Genomic DNA, 21214 nt, shown 5'->3' on the forward strand with positions numbered 1-21214 from the left:
ATAACATTATTAGTATATTCTTAATGTAAAAACTTGATTTTGGAAGATGAAATAAGTAGCAGAGTAAAAAGTACAATATGTTGTGGAGTAGAAGTATAATGTCCCACAAAATGGAAATACTTTAGTATAAAAACAGTACTTGAGTAAAAGTACTTTCCGTCCTGGGGGCGTATGAACACTTTAAACCCAACATCAGCTAAGAAAAGCACACTCTCACCCACCAGACCTCTTCTAAATCTCCTCCGTTCCACTCCACGCCATCTAATTAACATGCTGCGAGTGTCCAGAACAAGTCAGAGAGGAGAGAACCGTACGTGCCAGCTTCCTATCAGCCTACTCTGGCTTAATTAAGACTGTGCAAATTATTGGGACAGGTGTGAATGTGTATTCATGGATGCCTGACGTGTGAGAAAATATGTGTTTGTGGCTTTGTTGCCTCTCCCTGAACACAGTCATCTTGCAGGAACATTCTAACTGTCCTATTCATCGACCCCCGGGGCCCTTTCAGCGCTCCCATGACCAAGCGGTCAATACTGCAGCACCAGCGTTGTCAGCCGCCTTTGTTTGAGCAAACAATCAGGAGGAGAGCGAGGTGGGCGGGCTGGACGATGCTAGAAATGACCATTCCCTGCCTCTCTCTGACTCTTTCTCCTACTTTCTCTCTTTATACCTGCTGGTGCAGAGCAGGTCAGAGGTCAGAGTGCCTGCAGGGTTTTGTCACAGTCACCAAAATACCATCAGTCCCTTTTTTTCCTACCTGTAGATGTGCAGCTGTTGCAACTCTACACCAGTGATACTCAACTTAAAGCCAGCGGGCCAAATCTGGCTCCTGAGAGTGGCCCCCGAACCATTTTCTAATTCAAAGTATGAATAAAATGATTCACTCTGGAAATTGTTTTTGTACTTTTAGTACACAAAAGGTGCCAGAGTGCATGAAACAGCATCAAAGTAGAGCTTGTTTATCAAAACAACTGCCAGTGAAGGATCGCCCACAACCCCAACAGAGGCTCTAGTCCAGTCCAATCCTAGTCCAGAGTCCCTAATGTCCTAAAATCCTAAAAATGCCCTAAAATCCTAGAAATTTCCTCAAATCCGGGTAATGTTCTAAAATCCAAGTAGTGTCCCAAAATCCTAGAAAAATCCTAAAAATCATAGAAATGCCCCAAAAACATCCAAAAATCTTAGAAACGTCCTAAAATCTTAGAAATATGCAAAAACATGCCAAAATCCTTCATACCCTAAAATCCTAGAAATGTTCTAAAATCTGAGAAATCTCCCAAAAACAGAGAAACGTACTAAAATCCAAGAAATGTCCTAAAATTTTAGAAATGTCCCAGATCCTAGAAACATGTATGTGGCTGCTGTGACTTGGCCCCGGGGCCTCGTGGCTTTTTACTAAAGTGGCCCCAAAGCAAAGCAAGTTGAGCATCGCTGCTCTACACTGTGTGACAAACAAACTCTTAACAGAGGAAGAGGGCGGATGATTTATCAGCGTTCGCAGACAAGTCATACTGATGATCATCCGTAATCCGCCCGTTTCGCCTCATTTCAAAACACGCAACTGTTCGCTTTAACCATAATGACACACACCACTTGTTTACCTATGAATTATACATAGCCCACATTGTGTATCAGTCCAAGTTCTGGAAAAAAAGCACAACACAGCAGAATTGCTTCATGCTGCGTTTGCTTGAGTGTTGAATGACTGTTGTTTACCTGTGACTGTGTGTGTGTGTGTGTGTGTGTGTGTGTGTGTGTGTGTGTGTGTGTGTGTGTGTGTGTGTGTGTGTTGATCTTTAAACGCTATGTGGGTTTGAAATATTGTGGTATTTCCCTGCCTGCTTGCCCGTCCCTCCCCGGACAGATTCCTGTCATACTTACAGCAACATAATCATTTAGCAGTCAGCTTAAGCCTCGCTGTAATCTGTCAGAAATATGGCCTGATTTTAACACCGCCACCGCGCTGCTCTGAAAATTACATAACACGGCCACTGTCACCCCGACAGCTTGAAATGGTGATGGTGGCCGCTCAGAGAAAGCTTCGAAATGTAATTGCTTGGAAGAAATTATGGGATGTGATTAAAATTCCGATATCTGTGCTTCAGATTGGGTTCAGAGTTCTCACCTATTATGTTTTTGTTGTTGTTTTTTTTAGGATGGTTGGTTGCACTCCGTTTCTAGTGGTCTCCTACTTCTACCTCTGGTTCGTTCCTCCTTTCATCAGCGGCAGGTTCATCTGGTACCTCGGCTTCTACTGCCTCTACCAAACCCTCATCACCGTGAGTAAAAACAAAGGTGTTACCGCTGTTTAAAGGTCTCTTCTTGTCTCGTATCGTATCGTATCGTATCGTATCGTATCGTATCGTACCGTATCGTACTCATCTGCACTTTTACTCAGTTTTGTCTCGACAAAGAGGCAGGCCTCCAGGCAGGGTGCTCTCATGCCCCATGTGTACGTTCATAATGCACCAGATTTCGTACATATTGTACGTTATCATGAGCCATTAATTCACTTACCCATGAGACGGCTGTTAGGAACCATGAGAACTTGGAGTACTTTTAGGGTACATCGTCACCATGTTTCTTTTTCTTTACCTTCAGAACTTTATATTAAAGATATATTATCATTCATGGGGCGCTTATTTGTAGGATATCAAATGAACTGCTTTATGAGGAAGTGCCCTAATTAACCCTTTGAGACCTTTACATTGGTTACAGGTTACAAGTTGAGAGTCACAAGAATATTCACATCAATTTAAAAAGAGAAGGGAAAAAAAGTTTTTAAAAAAAAAAAACAACAAAAAATTGGAGAAAAAAAACCCAATAACAACCAGGAAAAAAAAAATTAAAAGGTTAAGAATAATTATAAAAATATAATTATAGTTTTCTGGACATTTTCCACTATTTTAAAAATTACTGTTAAGTTACAATAATTTCTCTCTCTTTTTAAATTGATATACGGGTGATTTTCTTGCAATTTGTGAGACATCTCTTGCCAAGTTGCTCCTTGCCTTTTTAGCCATGTAAGAAATCAAACCAGTTTGTTCTGGTTTAAACGCGTGTGAGAGGCATCTGAAAGTGGCACTAGAAACCTGATATCGTTTCAAAGTGTTAAGTTAATTTCAGCGCCTTAGTCTTTGTATTTGTTTGCTTGAAGATAACGAAGCAAAACTCAAATATTAAATTCAGTAAGGTGCCTTTTGATTATTTTTTGAGACATTTCTCATGGCATACAGATGCATACGCACATACAGTGCATATGAACCACATTTTATCCCGACTGTGTCATGCAGTGTGGGACTCGCCGTGCCCCGGTCTTGGTCAAAGACTTGGCCTTGTCTCGATACACTCTGGTCTCGGTCCTGGTTTAGGTGGCCCACAACACTGACGAATGCTCTTTCAGAAGCACATTTGATGTTTAAGAAATCTGAGCGCATGCTTCAGATCACTCTGCAGGACTTCACACGCGGCGCGAGACACACGTGGAGCCGGAGATAAAAGCTCGGAGTGATGCATCTCGCAGTCTGCAGATGACGCGTTACATAACATATAGATAAAATGCTGCAACATTGCGAATAACGAAGTGGGGATGATTACAGTCGTCTCACGCCAGACTCTGACAGCTCCTGGTCGGATTTACGCTTTGATTTGTGTGACGTGCTGCAGATTAGAGCCCAGAGCTCTTGGATACCTCACCTCAAAGGGGAAGTGTAGTTATTTAGGTTGCCTTTTGTTAGTATGGTCCAGACCATTCATCTCTCTCCGCTCTGCTCTGGGGTAACCCGTATAACATGTGCTACAGAGCGTGCAGACCGCCGCGGCCACACTGCGGCCAGCTGTAATGGCATGTCATTCTAACTACCTGATAAGTATACGCTCAGTCCTGCCAGGAACCTCTCGCTGGGTAAATGCTGGTTACCACTTTTAGCTGTTCCTTCATTGTCTCTGGATGTGTGTTTGTGTGAAGTGAGCTGGAAAAGGCCAGCTGTTATCCCTCAGAGGGTCACAGTCTGTAAACAGAGGTTAGGATGCAATTTCTATTTATGTAATCAACCTTTAATGGGCTTCTGTCAGATTTATTAGCTCTCACTGCAGCGGATGGTTAAGCAGGTTCAACTCTATAAACGTTTGCATCCAGTAAAGGCCCCATAAATGACATGCTGTATAGAACCAGCGGCTGGAAAAAAAAAAAATCCTTTCACGGTCGCGTTTATTTTCGTCGTGGCTTCCGCAGTGCTGACTGAGCCCTTGTGTAAATTACAAAGTGAAGCAGGACTCGGTTTGCTCGCCTATTCTCTGGCGGGGAGAGGTGGTGAGGAGGGAGAAAACAGAGAGCTGAGGTTGGCCGACATGGAAACTGCAGAGATTGCTTTTGATATATATACAGTCAGCGTGTGTACTTTTGCATTTTCACAGGAACTTGTAGATAAAAAGGCGTCTAAAGATATCTTGGGTGTTCCCATTTGATCGTGAGTTGAAAGTTTTAAGAGTGGGAAGCGATGCTCTGTGAGGCTGAGCTCAGTGACATCAGCGTGTTAATGTGCTCAAAGCTAATGTTTTGCAGGTACAATGTTTACCATTTTCATCATCTTAAGCCCTTTTTACACGGCGATTGCGCTCTAGTGTCGCTACAAAGTCCCGTCTCAATGCCTTCTTTGCAGTTTTACACAGAATCAAACGACGGCGGCATCATTACTCTCCAGTGTGAGATTATAGACAGCAAGCTGGCATCATGGAATCAAAAGAGCCGTGACGGGCGCATCATGTAACACAACAGCGTTGGCCTCGAGTATGACGTATAACATACCAACACGTTCTCACTCCAAACTCGTCACATGGTGCGGCTCTTTCAGGACCTTCAGCGTCAACCTATGATGTTTTAGGTATCTTTGTGAGTCAGCTGTTTACACGCCGGGATGTTGTTACGATGATGTCAACAAATGCACATGTGGCGGGTTAAGCAGCACGGTCCCTATACTGTATTCACACAACAGGGCAGACGGTCACAATGGTTGGGATTAGGCACCAAAAGCACATGGTAAAGTGTAAAAAAAAACACACACACACAGGAAACACACACATGAAAGTCAGTTGTTTGTGGGAGTCATTCACCTCCCAACCCCTCTGCCTGCCCTATGAGCGCACTCGTGCTGCTTATATTATGTGGTTACCGGCAGCGTTATTACCTGACACTGTCCTTCAGTGTTTCAGGCGCACGGCAACGCTTTTGTTCGGCCGCATTGTCAATTGACGCTGCCCGTGCATCTTGCGTGTCGACGTGCCGCTGCTACCTGTCTGACAGCATTGTCATCTGACAACGTCCAGCCATATTCAAGGTGGATGCGGAGGATGGCTTTTGGCGTCACACTCGTACGCTGAAAGTACTGACAGAGGGGTGCTATCTGACGAGTTCGTAGTGAGAGCGTGTTGAACATAAACATTGGCAGTGCTTTGTAAACAATAAAAATGGCGGGGTGCCCGGTAGCTCACCTGGTAGAGCAGGTGCTCTGTGTGTCCAGTGATGTGTTTTGGCATTTGTGTGCTTTCAATCTTGTTTTGTTTCTGTATTTACAGTTGATGCATTTGTTCCTTCTTTGTTGTTTGTTCCTCGTCTTTTTGTTGTGCTTGTTGTTTTTTCTAATAAAACAGTAGATGAGAAAAAGATCATGATCATGAGGATCATCAGGATTCATCATGTGGGGAACATGAATGTCTGCAGATTTCATGGCAATTGCAATTTAAAAGTTGCAAAGACTAGAGCCACACTGCCAGGCTGAAAAATAAATAACAATAAAACTCAATTTTTATTATCTTTCTCCAACCTCATGAGACCTTGACTGACTGCTGCTGAGTCAGTGTTTATTTGTCACCTGAGTCATGACTGTCTTTCTGCTCCTCCGCAGTGCTTCCACGTGCCTTACTCTGCTCTCACCATGTTTCTGAGCACAGACCAGAAGGAGAGAGACTCGGCCACAGCGTACCGTAAGCTCTTCCAATATGCAAAAAGCACTTGTTAATGCCTGCAATGAATTAATCTTTGGCTTTCCAGTTTAAAGATTAAAAATGTGAGAATATATTTGAAGCGCTGTGACTGATGGCTGCGTTTTTTCCCCGTGTGATGCCAGGAATGACGATGGAGGTGCTGGGGACTTTGGTGGGCGCTGCCATCCAGGGCCAGATCGTGGCCAGCGCTCACACTCTGAAGCACTGCCCGCCTCACAACATGTCCGCCGGTTACCTTGGCAACAGCAGCGGGGCAGAGATCGTCAAGAGCCTGGTGCGCTCCCAGGACTACCTGTCACACTCTGTAAGTGTCGCCTGCCGGTGCCAAAGCAGGAGAGCCAGGTGTGCTCAAAGTAGGCCGCAGAGTCGGTTTGAAAATAACTCGGACTGTCATCACTTAAATTAGGACTGCGGTGTGTGCTCAAGGCGGTTTGCTAAATATCCGGGGGTCGAAAAAAGCAGCTCCGAATGAAAAGGAGGATTGTTGGAAATTGGGCCCATATTTGCAGACTGTCTGCAGGTTCTGACATCAAAAAATGGGCTCGTGTTTTAACCCATGAAACCCCACGGGATTGAAAGGAGACGCCACTGTTTGATATCCGAACCCAACATCCTGAGCCGGCTCCCCTCTCGTGACCACAAAGGGGGTTCCTCCCTCACATCAGGCTCCAAACTGTGGCCCCCACACTGAGGGGTCTCCACAGTCTGTAAGTCATTAGGTCTATTTATATCTCAGCATTTGGAAGGAGGCGCTCCAGATTCAATATGTTGGAGATATTAGTCTTTTGCTTCAAGGTGGCTGCAGCTTAACCCTTTGAAACCTGAGCAAAGTGGCTTGATTTCTTTCCAAAGCGTAAGGCGAAGGCAATGATGATCCAAAAAAAGGCCATTTAAAAAAAAAACAAAAAACAAGAACAAACAAAAAATGTCCTTAAGAAAATTCAAGACAAGAAATTGTTCATAAAAATGTTTTTTTTCTTTCTGTAACATCATTTCTGTTTATAATTATAAGATTTATTTTTTCTAGACAAGTTTTTTTGTTAATATCTACAAGCACCTTAACAAGGAATGGCCAAAACCTAAGCAAGAAATTTATACAAAGTTACAAGAAAAAATAGCATTGTTACAAAAAAAACCAAGAAAAAAAATGACCTTAAGAAAATGAAAAAAAAATCTTACAAAATTATGTCTTTTTTCCTCTAACGTGATTTTTAATGTGTCATTATCAGATTTTTTTGTAAATATATAAAGCATGGGGAGAAGGCAATGAGCAACTAAACAAGAGGTGGTCAAAAAATTAGTGAAAAGAAATTACTAAAAAGTTCTAAGAAAATTACCTGAAAATAGGCACATAAAAGCAGAAATAAAATTATAATGATAAAAAAAGAAACAAAAAATTACTTGAAAATGCTGAAAAGCACATAACATAATGTAAGTAAATAACTAAAATTTTCATTTTCTGGACATTTTCCTTCTTTTTTCAAAATAATCACCCAATTTTAAGGTAATTTCCCCCGTAACTTTTACATTTTTTTGTAATTTGTGGGACATTTATTGTCGAGTTGCTTGGTGCCTTTACCATGTTTTCAAAATAAACAAGTTTTCTCAGGTTTCAGAGGTTTAAATGCTTATGAAAGGCGTCTGAAGGCAGCACAAAAAATCCCTGATGTCACTCCAGGTGTTAAAGGGTTTGAGTTTGAGGGAACATCCACATCTCAGTTTGCAGAGCTGTTAATAAACTGCTGCAAATCCATCATGGGACCTTTTTGCAAAGATGAAACAAGTCCAAACTGTCCTGGATTTTGGTCGCACCACAGCTATTTGGGCTTCAGATGACTCTTTTCCAATGGATTTTGGGTGAACCCTATCGGGGCGACCCACTCATCACGCCAAACCCTCTGCAGCCACCCGCTAAATTCCTCCGCGGTCGCTGGTGAGGGTGGCACACCGTCTGGGCGAACTGGGTCTGCCCTCAGAAACAGGGAGTGTTTGAAGTGCATAAATAATAATGAACCGCCGGGCCGAGCCGCACGGAAAAATAGCAAACAAACAGAGGTTGTTTAAGGCAGAGCAGTTCCTGTCGGGGTTCGGCGCTAAATGGTTAAGGCTGTATTTTGGGATGCAGATGTACTTGAGGTTTCCTCCTGTTTATGCTTGTATTTGTACAGTGAAAAGTTTAAACTGATGTGGAAAACAACTCGGAAGGTCGCAGGCGATAAATCAAGCACAGATGAGTGTTGTATTTGACATAAAAGTGTGCAGAATGGCTTTACAGCATGTTGAAATCAAGCTTTTTTCAGATATTTGAGTCCATTATGACTGAAAGATTGAAGATGTGCTCAGAATAGACGGGATTGTGCTGGATGTGTAAGAAGAGATGCACTGATGTTTCTGTATGTGTGCTCTCTCTGTCTCTGCAGAAGGAGGTGTACATGATCGCTGCTGGTGTTATAGGAGGAGTGTTTCTCATCTGCACCGTGGTGATGTTCCTGGGAGTCAAAGAGAGAGACGGTGAGATTTTTCTATTAAAGTCTGCTCGAACAATCAGTTGTTTGACAAAAAATTATTTAAAAATAAATTAATGATTTAAAGTGGTTATCTCAAGACAAAACAAAGGAAGTCTGGAGGTGTCGGATTTGAAAAATGCTTGAGTACGCATTAAAGGAATACTTCACCCCCAGAATGATCATTAGTTTTTCACCTGGTGTTACATTAAATTCATAAAGAAAACCTTTTTTGTTTTTATAGTTTGTTACACTTTTGTTTGTGTAATTTGTCACTTATTTATACTCTGTCACACGAACAAAACAAGAAAAAAAGATGAAATTAAGCATTAATTACGAAAATTCAAATCAGCCACCCCATAATTGGAACTTCATTTTGGATTTAAACCAGTACAGTGGATGAGATTAGCAGCCTCGGGGCTTCCCTCTGGGTTATTGGGCTAAGCTGCATACTACATAACTGCAACGTCTGCTCTTCTATTTTCCTTCCATCTTCTCTACTTTTGCTTCACAGTGAGTGTCGTTGAACTACTTGGGAATCTGCCAGAGTTTGCTCTCAACTCTCTGATCTTTATTATCAGCGACACACAGCATCCTCTGCATTGCAGGGGCAGCAACACATTCTCTCTTTTGACTGCATGTTATTCGATACGCTGCTTACTCACATCGTCTTTGTTTCAGATCCGTACGCCCCAAAGACGGAGAAGCAGATCCCGTTCCATCAGGGCTTCATCCTGGTGATGAGACACGGGCCGTACCTCACTCTCACCGCTGCGTTCCTCTTCATCACCGTCGCCATCCAGGTAAAAGCAAATGCATTAATGAAGCACTCCTCACACACGACTCGTTACAGTGGAAGGAGGCGATGTGGCGTCCTGAAAATGTGAATGCTGCAGCTCGAAGTTATAATAATAAAAATAACGATAATGATCATCATCATAGCAGCAGTAGTAGAAATAGTAGTAATAATAAAAAATAAAATAACAACAATGGTGGTAAAAATAATAATATGATAATAATAATAATAATAACAATAATAATAATAATAATAATAATAGTAATAATGATAAGGAGAATAATAATAATGATACACCAACAATCAGGCCAAAAGTCAAACAAAAAGGCAAGAACAAAATTTGAACACAAAAGGTCAACTAAAAGTAAAGAAAATAAAAGGAATAAAAGTGATAAAACAGGCAGATCTCTAAAGGCAGTTAAAGTACTAAATAAAATGTTAGAAAATATAAGAATAAATGCAATAAAAGATGATAAAAAATAATGTAAGAAATAATATCAGAAGACGACATCACATCAGCGGAGAAAAAACAAAGATGAGAAGATAAATTAGAGATGAACAAGTAAATAAATGAAGACATGAAGAGATGGCGAGTAGAGGACGACAGAAGGATGAGGCACGGAGAGTCAGTGCGAGAGCAGAGAGAGAGATAAATACATAATGACTGAATACATAAATAAAGGTGACGTCGCATAAAAGCAAGTCTGTTTTAAGACGTGATTTAAAAGATGTCACTGATTTTGCGAGTTTTATGTCCTCAGGAAGGTCGTTCCAAAGTCGAGGGGCTCTGATGTCAAAAGCTCGGTGTCTGTTGATCGGATCGGCGTAGGAAAGCGCAGACTGAGCGCTCGCAGTTTAAAACTCGCTTTAAGTCCCTTGTGGGTGATAGCAGCGCGGCACATCCTTGCTGTTTGACTGTCACTCTCAGGCTTCAGTTTCGACACCGGGGGTTTAAATTATTGCAGACTACTCCGACTTTTGCAGCAGATTTATTCCTGCGTATTTTCGCCCTCTCATCTCAGTCGAAGTGTCAGTTGTCATCCGTGTGAGCCCCGGGGGGTGGTGGGAATAAATCACTGCAAAACGCCGTCAGCAGCTTCTCCAGTCACTTCGTTTGGCGCTCAGCACGGCGAGCCGAGCGGCAGCGCTGAGTAGACAAGACGAGGCTGAATATCTGAACGTTTCATCTCTGATTTCTGCAGCTGGTACAGAGCAACTTCGTCCTCTTCTGCACTTACGCCGCCGACCTGAGGGATCACTTCCAGAATATAGTGCTGACCATCCTGGTGAGTACGGCTTTTATCATTGATTCGCCTCACGAATTCCCAAAAATATAATCTCTCTTTAACCCTCCATGGTACGGCGTTGAGCCTCAGGAAACCATATATTTAAACCTGTATATTGTAACAGGACTTTCTTGAGGCCATGTTGAGTCCCTTTTTGGGGCCTGGCACGGTTCAGCCCCAATAATTCCCCCCAAAATGGTCTGAGAACGTCTTTTTCTGTCATTTAAAAATCTAGAGAATGTTTTTTTTGCAGTAATAGATGAGTAATGTTTAATTTTGGATTGCTTAATGTGCTTAATTTCAAAATAATGAAAAAATTACTAGATTGCAAATGTCTTATTTATGGAATCCCACCATGACAGTTTTTGGTATTGTGTATTTAAGTTTGTAGCATATAACAGTCATCATAATTGTATTTATTTTTCAAATAAACCGAGATAAATTTGATCATTTCTGAATATTTCCCACAGTAATGTTCTTTGGTATTGTACTTTAGTACTTTGTTCTCACAGTATTTTTCAAATCTTATCATCATGGTACAGTGTTGCTTTAAGTGAACGTAACCAAAAAATACATTTTTTGAAAATGTCTTTTAATCATGTTTACTTCACCCCTTTCATGACAAAAAACAAAACAAAACAAACTTTTTTATTACCAACTGGCACCATAACCACAGAGGGTTAAAATGCAAAGTGGTATAATATAAACGGCATCACTTATTTTCTTTTTTCCCGCAGGTTTCCGCGGTGATAAGCATCCCGCTGTGGCAATGGTTTCTGCAGAGGTTTGGGAAAAAGACGGCAGCTTTCTGCGGCATCACTGTGAGTCCACTGTTTTTATTCTGGTTTGCAAGAGTCACTTTAACACTGACTTTGACGTGTGCGCCATCTTGTGGACAAAATGGGAATGTGGCATCCTCATCAAAAAAAAACCGTATTAATCTGTGTTTCTGTCTGTTCTAGTGGATCATGCCGTTCACGCTGATGCTGGTCTTCATCCCTAATGTTGTGGTGGCGTACGTTGTGGCCGTCTCCTCCGGACTCAGTGTGGCTGCTTCGCTCCTGCTGCCGTGGTAAGAAACTCCAGAGAAAATCATACTGGAAACAACACACAACATACATAACGCTTCTCTTTACATGTATTTGAAAAATATATTCAGCCTCCTCCTTTACGGACATGAAATACTTTTGTTCGGTTTGTTTATGGAATATGTCCAATGGGCACTCTGAAGTTGCTTTTCTTGCCTGTATTTTATTTTGTTTTCCTATTTTATTTTGACATGTTCAAAATAAAGAAACTAACTAAATAAATCAAATAAAGAAATATACTACAGCTTATATCCTTAGAATATGAATTCATACCCTGAATATATTCAAATTATGATTATTTTTATATATATTTAAATAAGATTATATAGATATTTTTTTATTAATTGTTGTTGATTATTATTATCATTAATGATTAATTTTAAATATTTATTTATTTTAATATTTCCAATATTCCACTGAGCCTCTGACATTGTCTGCAGCCTGATTAGAAGTCTGTGCAGTGGTTTTGCTGCTCATGTTAGTTCCTTTGATTTGATGCAAAGTGTCATTAGTTAACCCACAATAGCGCAGCGACCTGCAGTTAGTGGTGACTCGGTGCCTTCGTGGCTCCATCCGTCCACTCGGGTCACGTCAGGGTCATAAAATGACGTCATTTCTATGAATCAGAGGCGGCGTCTGCTATAAATCCTCCATACCATCACAGAGCTGATACACCAGCAGAGGTGCAGCAGGCTTCTTCCTCTGTCTGTTTTTCTGTCGTTACTGTGTAAATCCGCTCCTCACTCATCTCCTGTCCCCTCCCTCAAACCCCAAATTACAGGGGCCTCCCACGGGGGCATGTTTATTTTGGAAGGGCCCGATTGTTTATCCTGTCTGTGGGCCGATGCCGATGGTGCCGCCCGCCGCTCATCATCTAATCGTGTTATTAGCTCTGTAATTTTAGCCCACCGCTTTATCAGAGCGCTATAAGTAGACCTCACATCATCAGCTGCTGCCATCTTGTATAAGATGATTAAAGTGAGCGTGAGGGAGGGTTTAAAGATAAAGGACACGTTAGGAAATCCTGCAGAAAAAAATAAACAAATGCAGCAGATTTGTGTGCATTAAACTAAACATTAAACATTAAACTGTGTGTGTGTGTGTGTGTGTGTTGTTCAGGTCTATGCTGCCAGATGTGGTAGATGACTTCAGACTGGCCAACCCGTACTCTAAAGGCCATGAAGCCATCTTCTACTCCTTCTACGTGTTTTTCACCAAGTTTGCAGCCGGCATCTCCCTGGGAGTCTCCACGCTCTGCCTGGAGTGAGTCTGCGTTATTATCACACGTGCACCGTTAATGTACACACTCTGTGACGCTCTGGATCTGCATTTAGGGTGTCATGATACTACACAGCAGTTACAAGTGGGCTGAATCTGGCCCCCGGTAGGGTGCCGGGTGACCCAACAGTTTCTAATTCACAATAAAAATGAAGTGAGTCACACTGGGAATTATTTTGTACTGTTAGTTTACGTAAGGTGCCAGAGTGCGTACAACAGCATCAAAATAGAGCTTGTTGATCAAAAAAGTACAATTCCCCGACAGAAGTCCTGGCTAAGCACCTACTGTCCTAGAAATATCCTAAAATCTGATAAAAAATCATAAAATTCTAGAGACATAAAAAAATCAGAGAAACGTCCCAGAAAGATCCTAAAATCATAGAAATTTCATAAAATCTTATCCTAAAAATCCTGGCTATGTCCTAAAATTATGCAAACATCCTTTAATTCTACAAACGTCCTTAACGTCTTCAATCATTTAAAAATCCAAGAACCGTTCTAAAATCCTAGAAATGTCCTAAAAGCCATGAAATTTTGTAAAATCTTAGAAAAAACCTGGGCGTCCTAAAATCCTAAAAGCATCCTAAAATCCAGAAAACGTTCTAAAATCTAAAATCTAATCTCTAATCTAACCTAAAATCTTAGAAGCTCTAGAAAAGTCTTAAAATCCTCGATATGTCCTAAAATCCTAAAAACGTCCTTAAATCTAAGAAATCTTGTAAAATCCCAGAAAAATCCTAAAATCCTGAAAATGTTCTTAATTCTTAGAAAATGCCCTAAAATTCTAGAAACTTCCTAAAATCCTAGAAAAATCTAAAAATACAAGGAAAGGACTATAACATTTGAAACGTTCTAAAATCCCGGAAACTCGTGTGCGGCTGCTGCGATTGGCCCCTGGCTGCCGGACATTTGCACACATTTGCACATTACCAGTTTTGCAGCGTCAGTGTGGATGTTGATTTTCTGTGACTGTGTTTAATTTGGATCTCTGCCTGTGTGTGTTTGTGTGTGTAGATTTGCAGGTTATGACACCGGCGCCTGCAAGCAGCCGGCTCCGGTGGTGTACACCCTGAAGCTGCTGATCGGTGCTGCCCCGGTGGCCTTCATCGTTACAGGGTTAATGATCCTGCTGCTCTATCCTATCAGCGAAAACGTGCGGCTCAGGAACAGACTGTGCCTGGATGAGCTACGGTGAGATTAAATCATGAATGTTCACCTGAGAGAAATAGAAATAAAGAAATACTTACCTTGTGTTGAATTTGATGCCTCCACGGTGAAGGAGGAATCCAAAACAGAGAAAATTCTTGATGAATTGAAGTGATAGAGATCCACATTTTACAACAGAAAAACGTTATAAAAACATCATTTTCCTAACTTTCATACAATTTGTGCAGGATCCAAGTCTCATTTATCCTGTCCACCTCAAAACTGCACTCAGGTGTAGTACTTGAGTAAATGTACTTTGTTACTTCTCATGACCGTTGTTAATTCAACACATTTTGTCTCAACAGGAAACAAAGCATCGGCTCCAGATCAGTGGACGATTTGGGTAACGTGTGAGCTGCGTCCTGAATGAAGTGAATCCACAAAGCCACGTATTCCAGCGCCGATCGCTGGAAGGTTGTTCATTAGTGTATATTACACTGAGAAATAGTTCAATTGTTTTAATGTAAACATTATCGTTTCATTCTCACATGTACTGTACAGTTACCTTGAATATATATATATGAAAATATAATAAGATTACCTAATTTATATAAATGAATGTATCATTATTTGCTGTGTTTAGCTCTACAACACTGTTATTTATTTATGATATATGATTACTGAGGGCTGATGATATGAAATGAATAAATGTTGTAGAGGTTGGTTGGTGGACCGAATTCATGTGTGTGCGTTCTTTGCTGCAGAGTTCAGGCGACAAAATCCAAATTGCAAAGTTTGTACAGAAATGCAGTTTACATTTATAGATTACGTCCCCAGTCGTTGCGAAATCTTTCAGCGTAACTAAAAACTCCAAAGTGTATGTAAGGTGTTAGTAACAAACAAAGGAGTGCAAAGTAGTTATTCAGATTTAATATTCAAAAAGATTCTAAAAGATGGGTTTTCTTTCAAAACAAGATACACTTTTACTGGTTTGGTCTTCAGTACAGCTCAGTGCAGCACTGAATAGTGATAAAAGGGAAGTTTTTGTTGACTCTTGCCCCCTCTACTGGTACAGTCGTGTTACTGAGCTTTGACACATTACAAGTGTCGGAGAAAAAGTGCATCAATATTTTTCTAAACCACTTTTGTTGTATAACAAAAATTACACATTAAGAAAAAAAGGGGAAAAATGGTTAAAAACCTGAATTTCGTACCAGTGGGGATTTCTGCAGGGATTCAAGAAAAACAAATAAAAATCAAAACATTTACAAAATATATAAGCCTCTACTGGATCTTGAAATATGACAGCAGGAAAATTCAAGACTTATCTCTAAAACGTACTCCGGGCTGTTGGAGCATCGTGGCACTACAGTTGTTGTCCTCACTGCATTTTGTCAACAAAAACAAGAAAAAACAAAACATGGCTCAAACATCTTTCAGGTTCATTTCAAAGCAGCAGCATGTAAACATCACATCTGAACAGGCAGCCCATTTTTTAAACTCACTGCTGTTTTTTAATAGAAAAATGAACGTAACAATAACTATGTATCTGCATCTTCAGTCCACATCTGCTCCGCTTTGCATATTTTAGATACCGGAGGAATACTGCACAAGTCCAAACCGAGGTGTCTTTGGAGGCACTATGTGGAGGTCTCTGTGGTTGTGTTGGGGTTTTGGCCGGGGGCTGGACTGGACGGGGCGGAGCTGTCCGGACTCCCGGGAGTCCTCAGGGTAGTTTTTCGCTTCCCGTTTCGCACTGTGAGCTCCTCTTTGGGCTTGAACGTGAGAGGCACAAAGCCGTCTGCATCTGCCACAAGTACAATCCACAATGGACCTGGAGTCAAAACACAAGACCTGTTAGCATGTTTTTCTGTGCATCTAAGATTTACCGAAAATCCATCAGTGGACCATCATGATATAATGTTAATTCCTCTACAGGAGAGACTTGATGCTCTCTGCGATTAGGTGGAAAAACATATGTGCTTTTATCGTTATCGACAGTCGGCCAAAATGAGTCAGAAAGTATCAGTGTATCTGAGATTGACAAAAATCCAATATCGTGCATCCCCACAAAGTGTCATTTTAACTATCAATTAAAGAGTTAAAGCACCGCAAAAGGCAGTTTGTGATCGCTTATACTTGCCGCTGTGTCAGCTCTGGCCAGCACAGTGTTTTGGTGCTACTGCAACGAAACACTTCACTCATTAAAAAGTAGTAAGCTGCTTTTGCTTTAAACCTGTAATCTGACCTAGGCTTTTAATCACTTCCAATTATAGCTTACGCACGCTGACACACCTGCGATGCTGTCCAAGACTGCAATAAAATAAGAGTTTTTCATGAATTAAAATTCAGTGTGAATAGCTCACATAAAGGTTTAAAAAAAGCTAAAGAGGAGCACCTGCAGAGAGTTTGACAAGGACAGCCTATCTGATGACTTTCAGGTGACATAACAAGATAACGAGGGAAACCCGTCACACAAGCTCACCGAAAAACACTCAGAGAGAGAACTTCCCAAAAACCTACGAGGAGTTTCCTCTAAGAGGTTTTAATTTATTAACCTTGTATTCAGCATGTCGACAGTTATCAGACACTTAAATTTAACGCTGTTTTAGATCTTTTCAAGACCATTTTTAACCAAATTTCGACAGATTTTTGGATAAATTATCTTTTTCTTCTTCAAGATTTGCAGGTAGGTGTCAGAGGTGGGTTTTCTGCAGAAATATGGCTATTACCACAAGTCAGGTTAATTTACTTTCTGCAAACAGGTAATTCAAAGTGTAAAGTAAAAAGACAAAATTAGGTGCAGGAGTTTGAAGATTTGTAACATCAGAAATGTGGACTTTCATGCTGTGTAGTGAAGGCAAATTAATTTCCAAGGTTTAAACAGAAAGCAAATGAGACTCTAAGGTGCAATTTAAAAGAAGGCTGCACGTACCGTACATCATCTCCACAATAGTGAGGTTGAAGAGGTCTTGGAGGGCACGCAGACACAACTTCCCATCGCACAGCAGCACCGGCCTCCGCTCGTCAATGAACACATTTTCTGATAACTGCTTCTGCATAATGAACAAAGAACTGTTGTTTTTTTGGGATAAATGATGCTGATTAGAAACCGTGTTAGATCAGATGTGCTTGAATATTTACTCAAATGAACTGTGGGTTTGATATGTTTGTATGATGTGTTCAAATAAAGAAATCAGACCTAGAAAAAACGTTAAAAAAGCGTAGTAACCCACCAAGAAAACAATCAGATAAGCCAATGAGACAGCAGAGATGGATTCTGTAACACATTAAACGATTCCAGGTATTTCAGTTGCTTATCCTTAAAGTGTAAAATCCAGCTGATTAAGCTCTTTAAGCCTCTCGTGCAAAAGCTGCTTGTGTGTAGGAAGAAAAGGAATCACCGTCTCTCGAGCTCATCCGTGCAGAGTCAGTTACAAACACACAAAGAAGAGAGTGTAGTGAGTAAAACTGTACCTGACAGGTGACATTGACATAAGGGGGTTCACAGGCGTTGGGGTAGACGCTCAGGGCCTTTTTGCCGTTCTGGGTATAATCTCTGATTTCCGTCAGGCACTGCTGTACGTCTGCAAAGCGCGTAAAAAGCCTCTCCATGTTTTGAACCAGCTGCTCCAGGGCTCGCTCTTTGGAGGGACCCGGTGTCTTCTCGGGCATGGGCAGCGTCGGGTCCGTGTGGAGCTTGTCCGCCGGCTCGAGGCGAGGCGAGCTGGCCCGGCTGGAGTCCCTGCTGACCTGTCCGGCCACCGCCAGGCTGGTCATGCGGTTGACGTGCTCCATGTCGAAATTCTCAACCGTGATGGAGGAGGCGCTGGACAGGGCTGAGGCTCGATCGGAGAAGTCCACAGAGCTAGTGACGGGGCTGGGCTCGCTGCTCCTCACCTCCGTCACCAGCCTGCGCGTGTTGCCCGGCGAGCGAACAACTCCCCCTCCAGGTAACACCAAGTCCTTTATCCCTGGGCGCTCCCTGTCGTCCTTAGACAGGTGCTCCGAGTGCCTCCTAATCCCTGCGCAGAAGTTCGACTCGTGGTTGTGAGGAGAGGGGGATGGTGTGATGGGAGTCTCTCCGTCGGGCATCAGCTCCTTGGCTACGAGACGGAGAATATATTTATCCGTGTTAGACGACGGGAGGAAGGCAGGGTCGTTGGACTTCTGCCTGCCCACCATCAACAGCAGCATCTTGTCGTTGAGGAAACAAAGTCCTTTGGGCCTCTCGTTCGTCTGCAGAGAGATCTGCTGAATGTTCGGCATGGCGGACGCTGTGATGCAATACACCAGCACCATGTTGCAGGTGTTGGATGCCACTGCAACTGTGGACCCACGTGGGTCAAAAGCCACAATATCCGGAACCAGAATCCCCGGGATGCTCACTTTGCGGCTGGTGGTGACTTTACGCTCATATGTGACCAGGATGAGGTGTGAGGAGTCCTGGCCGGAGCCTGTCATTGTGTCTCTGCGACGCAGGTGAATGAGAGGGCTGGGGTCAGAGCGGCGGTGCCTCGCCAAGAGGTGGGTGAGGTCCAGAGGGCCTGAGTTCGGGATGTAGGACCTCTCGGACTCAAAAGATCGTCTTCTTGAATCTAAAAGGTTGTCGTCTTCTGACATGACCACATGCGAGCCGTGGCTTTGCAGCGACTCGGCCTCCGTTGGCATGTCGAAGGCGATGCCGGCGTTTAACCCACAGAGTTTATCAAGAGGCAGCTCTGTAGCCACAGCGACTCGAGCCTCGCCCGTGGCCTCGATGGCACAAATGTAGCCTCCCACGTCAAATATGGGGCAGAAGGAGCACGCCACCAGGCTCTTCTGGATGTCATTCCAGATGTAAGAGTGAAGAGAACTTCCTATAGCGACCACCAGGCGTGTGCCATCCTTAGTCCAGCATGCACAGTGGATGAGTCCGCTACCTTTAATGTCCGCTTTGATTCTCCGGTTGTCCACTCGGACTGAAAACAACACAGAGGTGTCTCTCTTGGTCAGCACAGCCAGGATGTCCAGCTTAGGATGCCACACGCAGCCTTGGGAGAGCAACGGGAACGGCTCGCTCATCTCACAAGTCTGAGTGCACAGCAGCTTGTTCTGCTCGAGCGCGCTGAGCTGCAGCTGCCACACGGTGACATGTTTCTTGTGCTGAACAGCCAGCAAGGCTGGGGAGTCCGGGCAGCACAGCGGGCCCCAGAAGAGCCCAAAGACGTGCTCGAACTGCCCGATTACATTTGTGTCCCCAAAATTCACCTCGCCGTTGATAAAATACAGAGATGTCAGGCAGACCTGCTTGCCGTCCGTCCATGCTATCCCGTGCACAGGGTGGATGGCTTGGTGAAGAGTGTTGAGACCCGTCCGAAGCAGCTTTGCCTTCCCAAGATCCATCCTGGCAGGTATGAAAACACTTGTTAAAAAAGAGGAAAAGACAAATGACTCAGAGTTGATATTGATGGCAGAGAGCTGTCTGAATGGGTCCCGCACAGGAGTTTCCTATGCCTATACCTATGCAGATTAAGAATAGCAAAAGCCTCTCTCGTGTCTCCTTCCAAGTACATGCCTTAATCCCCTCTGCCTGAGCCGACGCCGTGGTGACGAACACTTATAGCTGCTTACGCCTGAATGACCTTAACAACACGCGCTCCTGTTAGGACCTCGGGGCATTGACGATACGATGTGTTGAGTGGGAGTGTCTCATCACAGCATTTCCTCTTCTAGAGCTGGTGAAACCGTCATGATCGCTTTGGGGTCAATTAGGTCATGTCCTTTTAGTCCACCTCATTGTAGAGCTAATTTTGGACAACGCGTTTCCAAATGTGGAACATGTTACCAACTAATTCCAGGAATAAATCCTTAATAACAAAGATTAAGTGCTGGATGAGCCAAACGAAATACTACAGCTCATTGTATTGTAGTTTAACAAATGTGCTGATGTGTGAGCAATGTGTAGAGCCGCAATGATTCATCGATTAGTTTTCACAATTACATTAATCGCCAACTAATCCATTTGAGTACTTTTTTAAACAAAGAAAAAAGTCAAAATTATCTGATTTACAGCTGATCTACAGCTTTTTTCTTTACTCCTCTGTAACAGTGACCTAAATACATATATATTTTTTGTTGTGGACAAAAGACATTTGGAGATGTCGTCTTGGGGTTTGGGAAACACTGATCAACATTTTTCACAATTTTATGGAGCAAACAACCAATCAATAAATAGAGAAAATAATCCATAGTTTTCCATAAACTATAAAAAATAAACATTAGTTGCCGCCCTTGTTTTGTGTGTTGTGTATTTTCATGTGTAGTGTATTGTGGTTTTGTGAGCTACATATTCGGGATTTAGAGGGTATAGATAATACAGCCATTTAAAGTCCAGAGGGTATTCATTTAAAGTTGAAAAGTCTCACTCCTGAACCAAGTCAAACAACATCCCCAAATTTAGTACCATCTACTTATCTGTAATAAATAACGAACAGTCCCTAATCTCTCTGTGAAGCACATGAGCTGTATGCTCTGTATTTTAAATAAAGTAGCTTATTTCAACATCCCCAACAAATAAATGAATTTTTAAAAAATCAAATAAGCATTGTTCCTAAATAAATATGAACAGATAAAGGTATTATTAATTAGATGAGCGAGTTATCATTAAAAACGGATAATTTTAATACTGGACCACATTAACTAATATGTTAATCTGATTATAACATCTATATGTATATGTTATAGGAAATAACATCAAACAAATTTAATGAGGTGTGGTTATATTACATATTTGGTTAAAAATAAGACGCAGAAGTTTCCCAAAACACACTGACAGGAAATCATTAATGTTATAAGCGTTTACTTATCGTTTTTAAGTACGTTAGCTAGCAAGCTAACGAATAATAAGCGTAAAAAATCCGTAAAAAATATTTTTTCTCTGCACGTACCTTATAAAACCATCAGCATTTCATGTGGGATCCGTATAAAGCCGACTTTCCCACATTTTAATCACGTTTTACCGGCTGAAAAGTGTCTTCCCTGCTCGTTTTTACTTCGCCCGGAAGCAAAACTAACGGACGTTACCGGTGTATCATGGGATATGTAGTTGAATTCGACATCGGCGTGTTTTAA

At 42.1% G+C, this 21214-nt stretch overlaps 2 protein-coding genes across 3 annotated transcripts in view; one reads left to right on the forward strand and one right to left on the reverse strand.

Annotated features, from left to right (window-relative positions):
- mfsd2b (major facilitator superfamily domain containing 2B) overlaps positions 1 to 14824 on the forward strand; it is a 29500-nt gene extending 14676 nt beyond the window's left edge. The window contains exons 5-15 of the mRNA XM_042503596.1: positions 2156 to 2279; positions 5904 to 5982; positions 6126 to 6307; positions 8424 to 8514; positions 9189 to 9310; positions 10506 to 10589; positions 11327 to 11410; positions 11552 to 11661; positions 12797 to 12940; positions 13970 to 14146; positions 14467 to 14824. Coding sequence (XP_042359530.1) covers positions 2156 to 2279; positions 5904 to 5982; positions 6126 to 6307; positions 8424 to 8514; positions 9189 to 9310; positions 10506 to 10589; positions 11327 to 11410; positions 11552 to 11661; positions 12797 to 12940; positions 13970 to 14146; positions 14467 to 14515 — 1246 coding nt within the window. The 3' untranslated portion in view covers positions 14516 to 14824. The remainder of the gene's footprint in view (positions 1 to 2155; positions 2280 to 5903; positions 5983 to 6125; positions 6308 to 8423; positions 8515 to 9188; positions 9311 to 10505; positions 10590 to 11326; positions 11411 to 11551; positions 11662 to 12796; positions 12941 to 13969; positions 14147 to 14466) is intronic.
- A 192-nt stretch (positions 14825 to 15016) lies between these two features.
- Positions 15017 to 21129, reverse strand: LOC121955575 (WD repeat and coiled coil containing). Of its 2 annotated transcripts, none has more exons than XM_042503594.1 (4): positions 21031 to 21129; positions 17579 to 19487; positions 17037 to 17157; positions 15017 to 15935 (listed from the first exon to the last, which is right to left on the reverse strand). In XM_042503594.1, exons 2-4 carry the CDS (start codon positions 19484 to 19486, stop codon positions 15742 to 15744), a joined length of 2223 nt encoding a protein of 740 aa, XP_042359528.1. In that variant the 5' UTR covers position 19487; positions 21031 to 21129; the 3' UTR covers positions 15017 to 15741. The 2 variants fall into 2 exon arrangements, with proteins under 2 accessions (XP_042359528.1, XP_042359529.1); XM_042503595.1 differs by having other exon boundaries at positions 17579 to 19505.
- Between the last annotated feature and the right edge of the window lie 85 nt (positions 21130 to 21214).

This window comes from Plectropomus leopardus, chromosome 16 (assembly GCF_008729295.1).
Source record: "Plectropomus leopardus isolate mb chromosome 16, YSFRI_Pleo_2.0, whole genome shotgun sequence".
In the NCBI taxonomy this organism is placed as follows: domain Eukaryota; kingdom Metazoa; phylum Chordata; class Actinopteri; order Perciformes; family Serranidae; genus Plectropomus; species Plectropomus leopardus.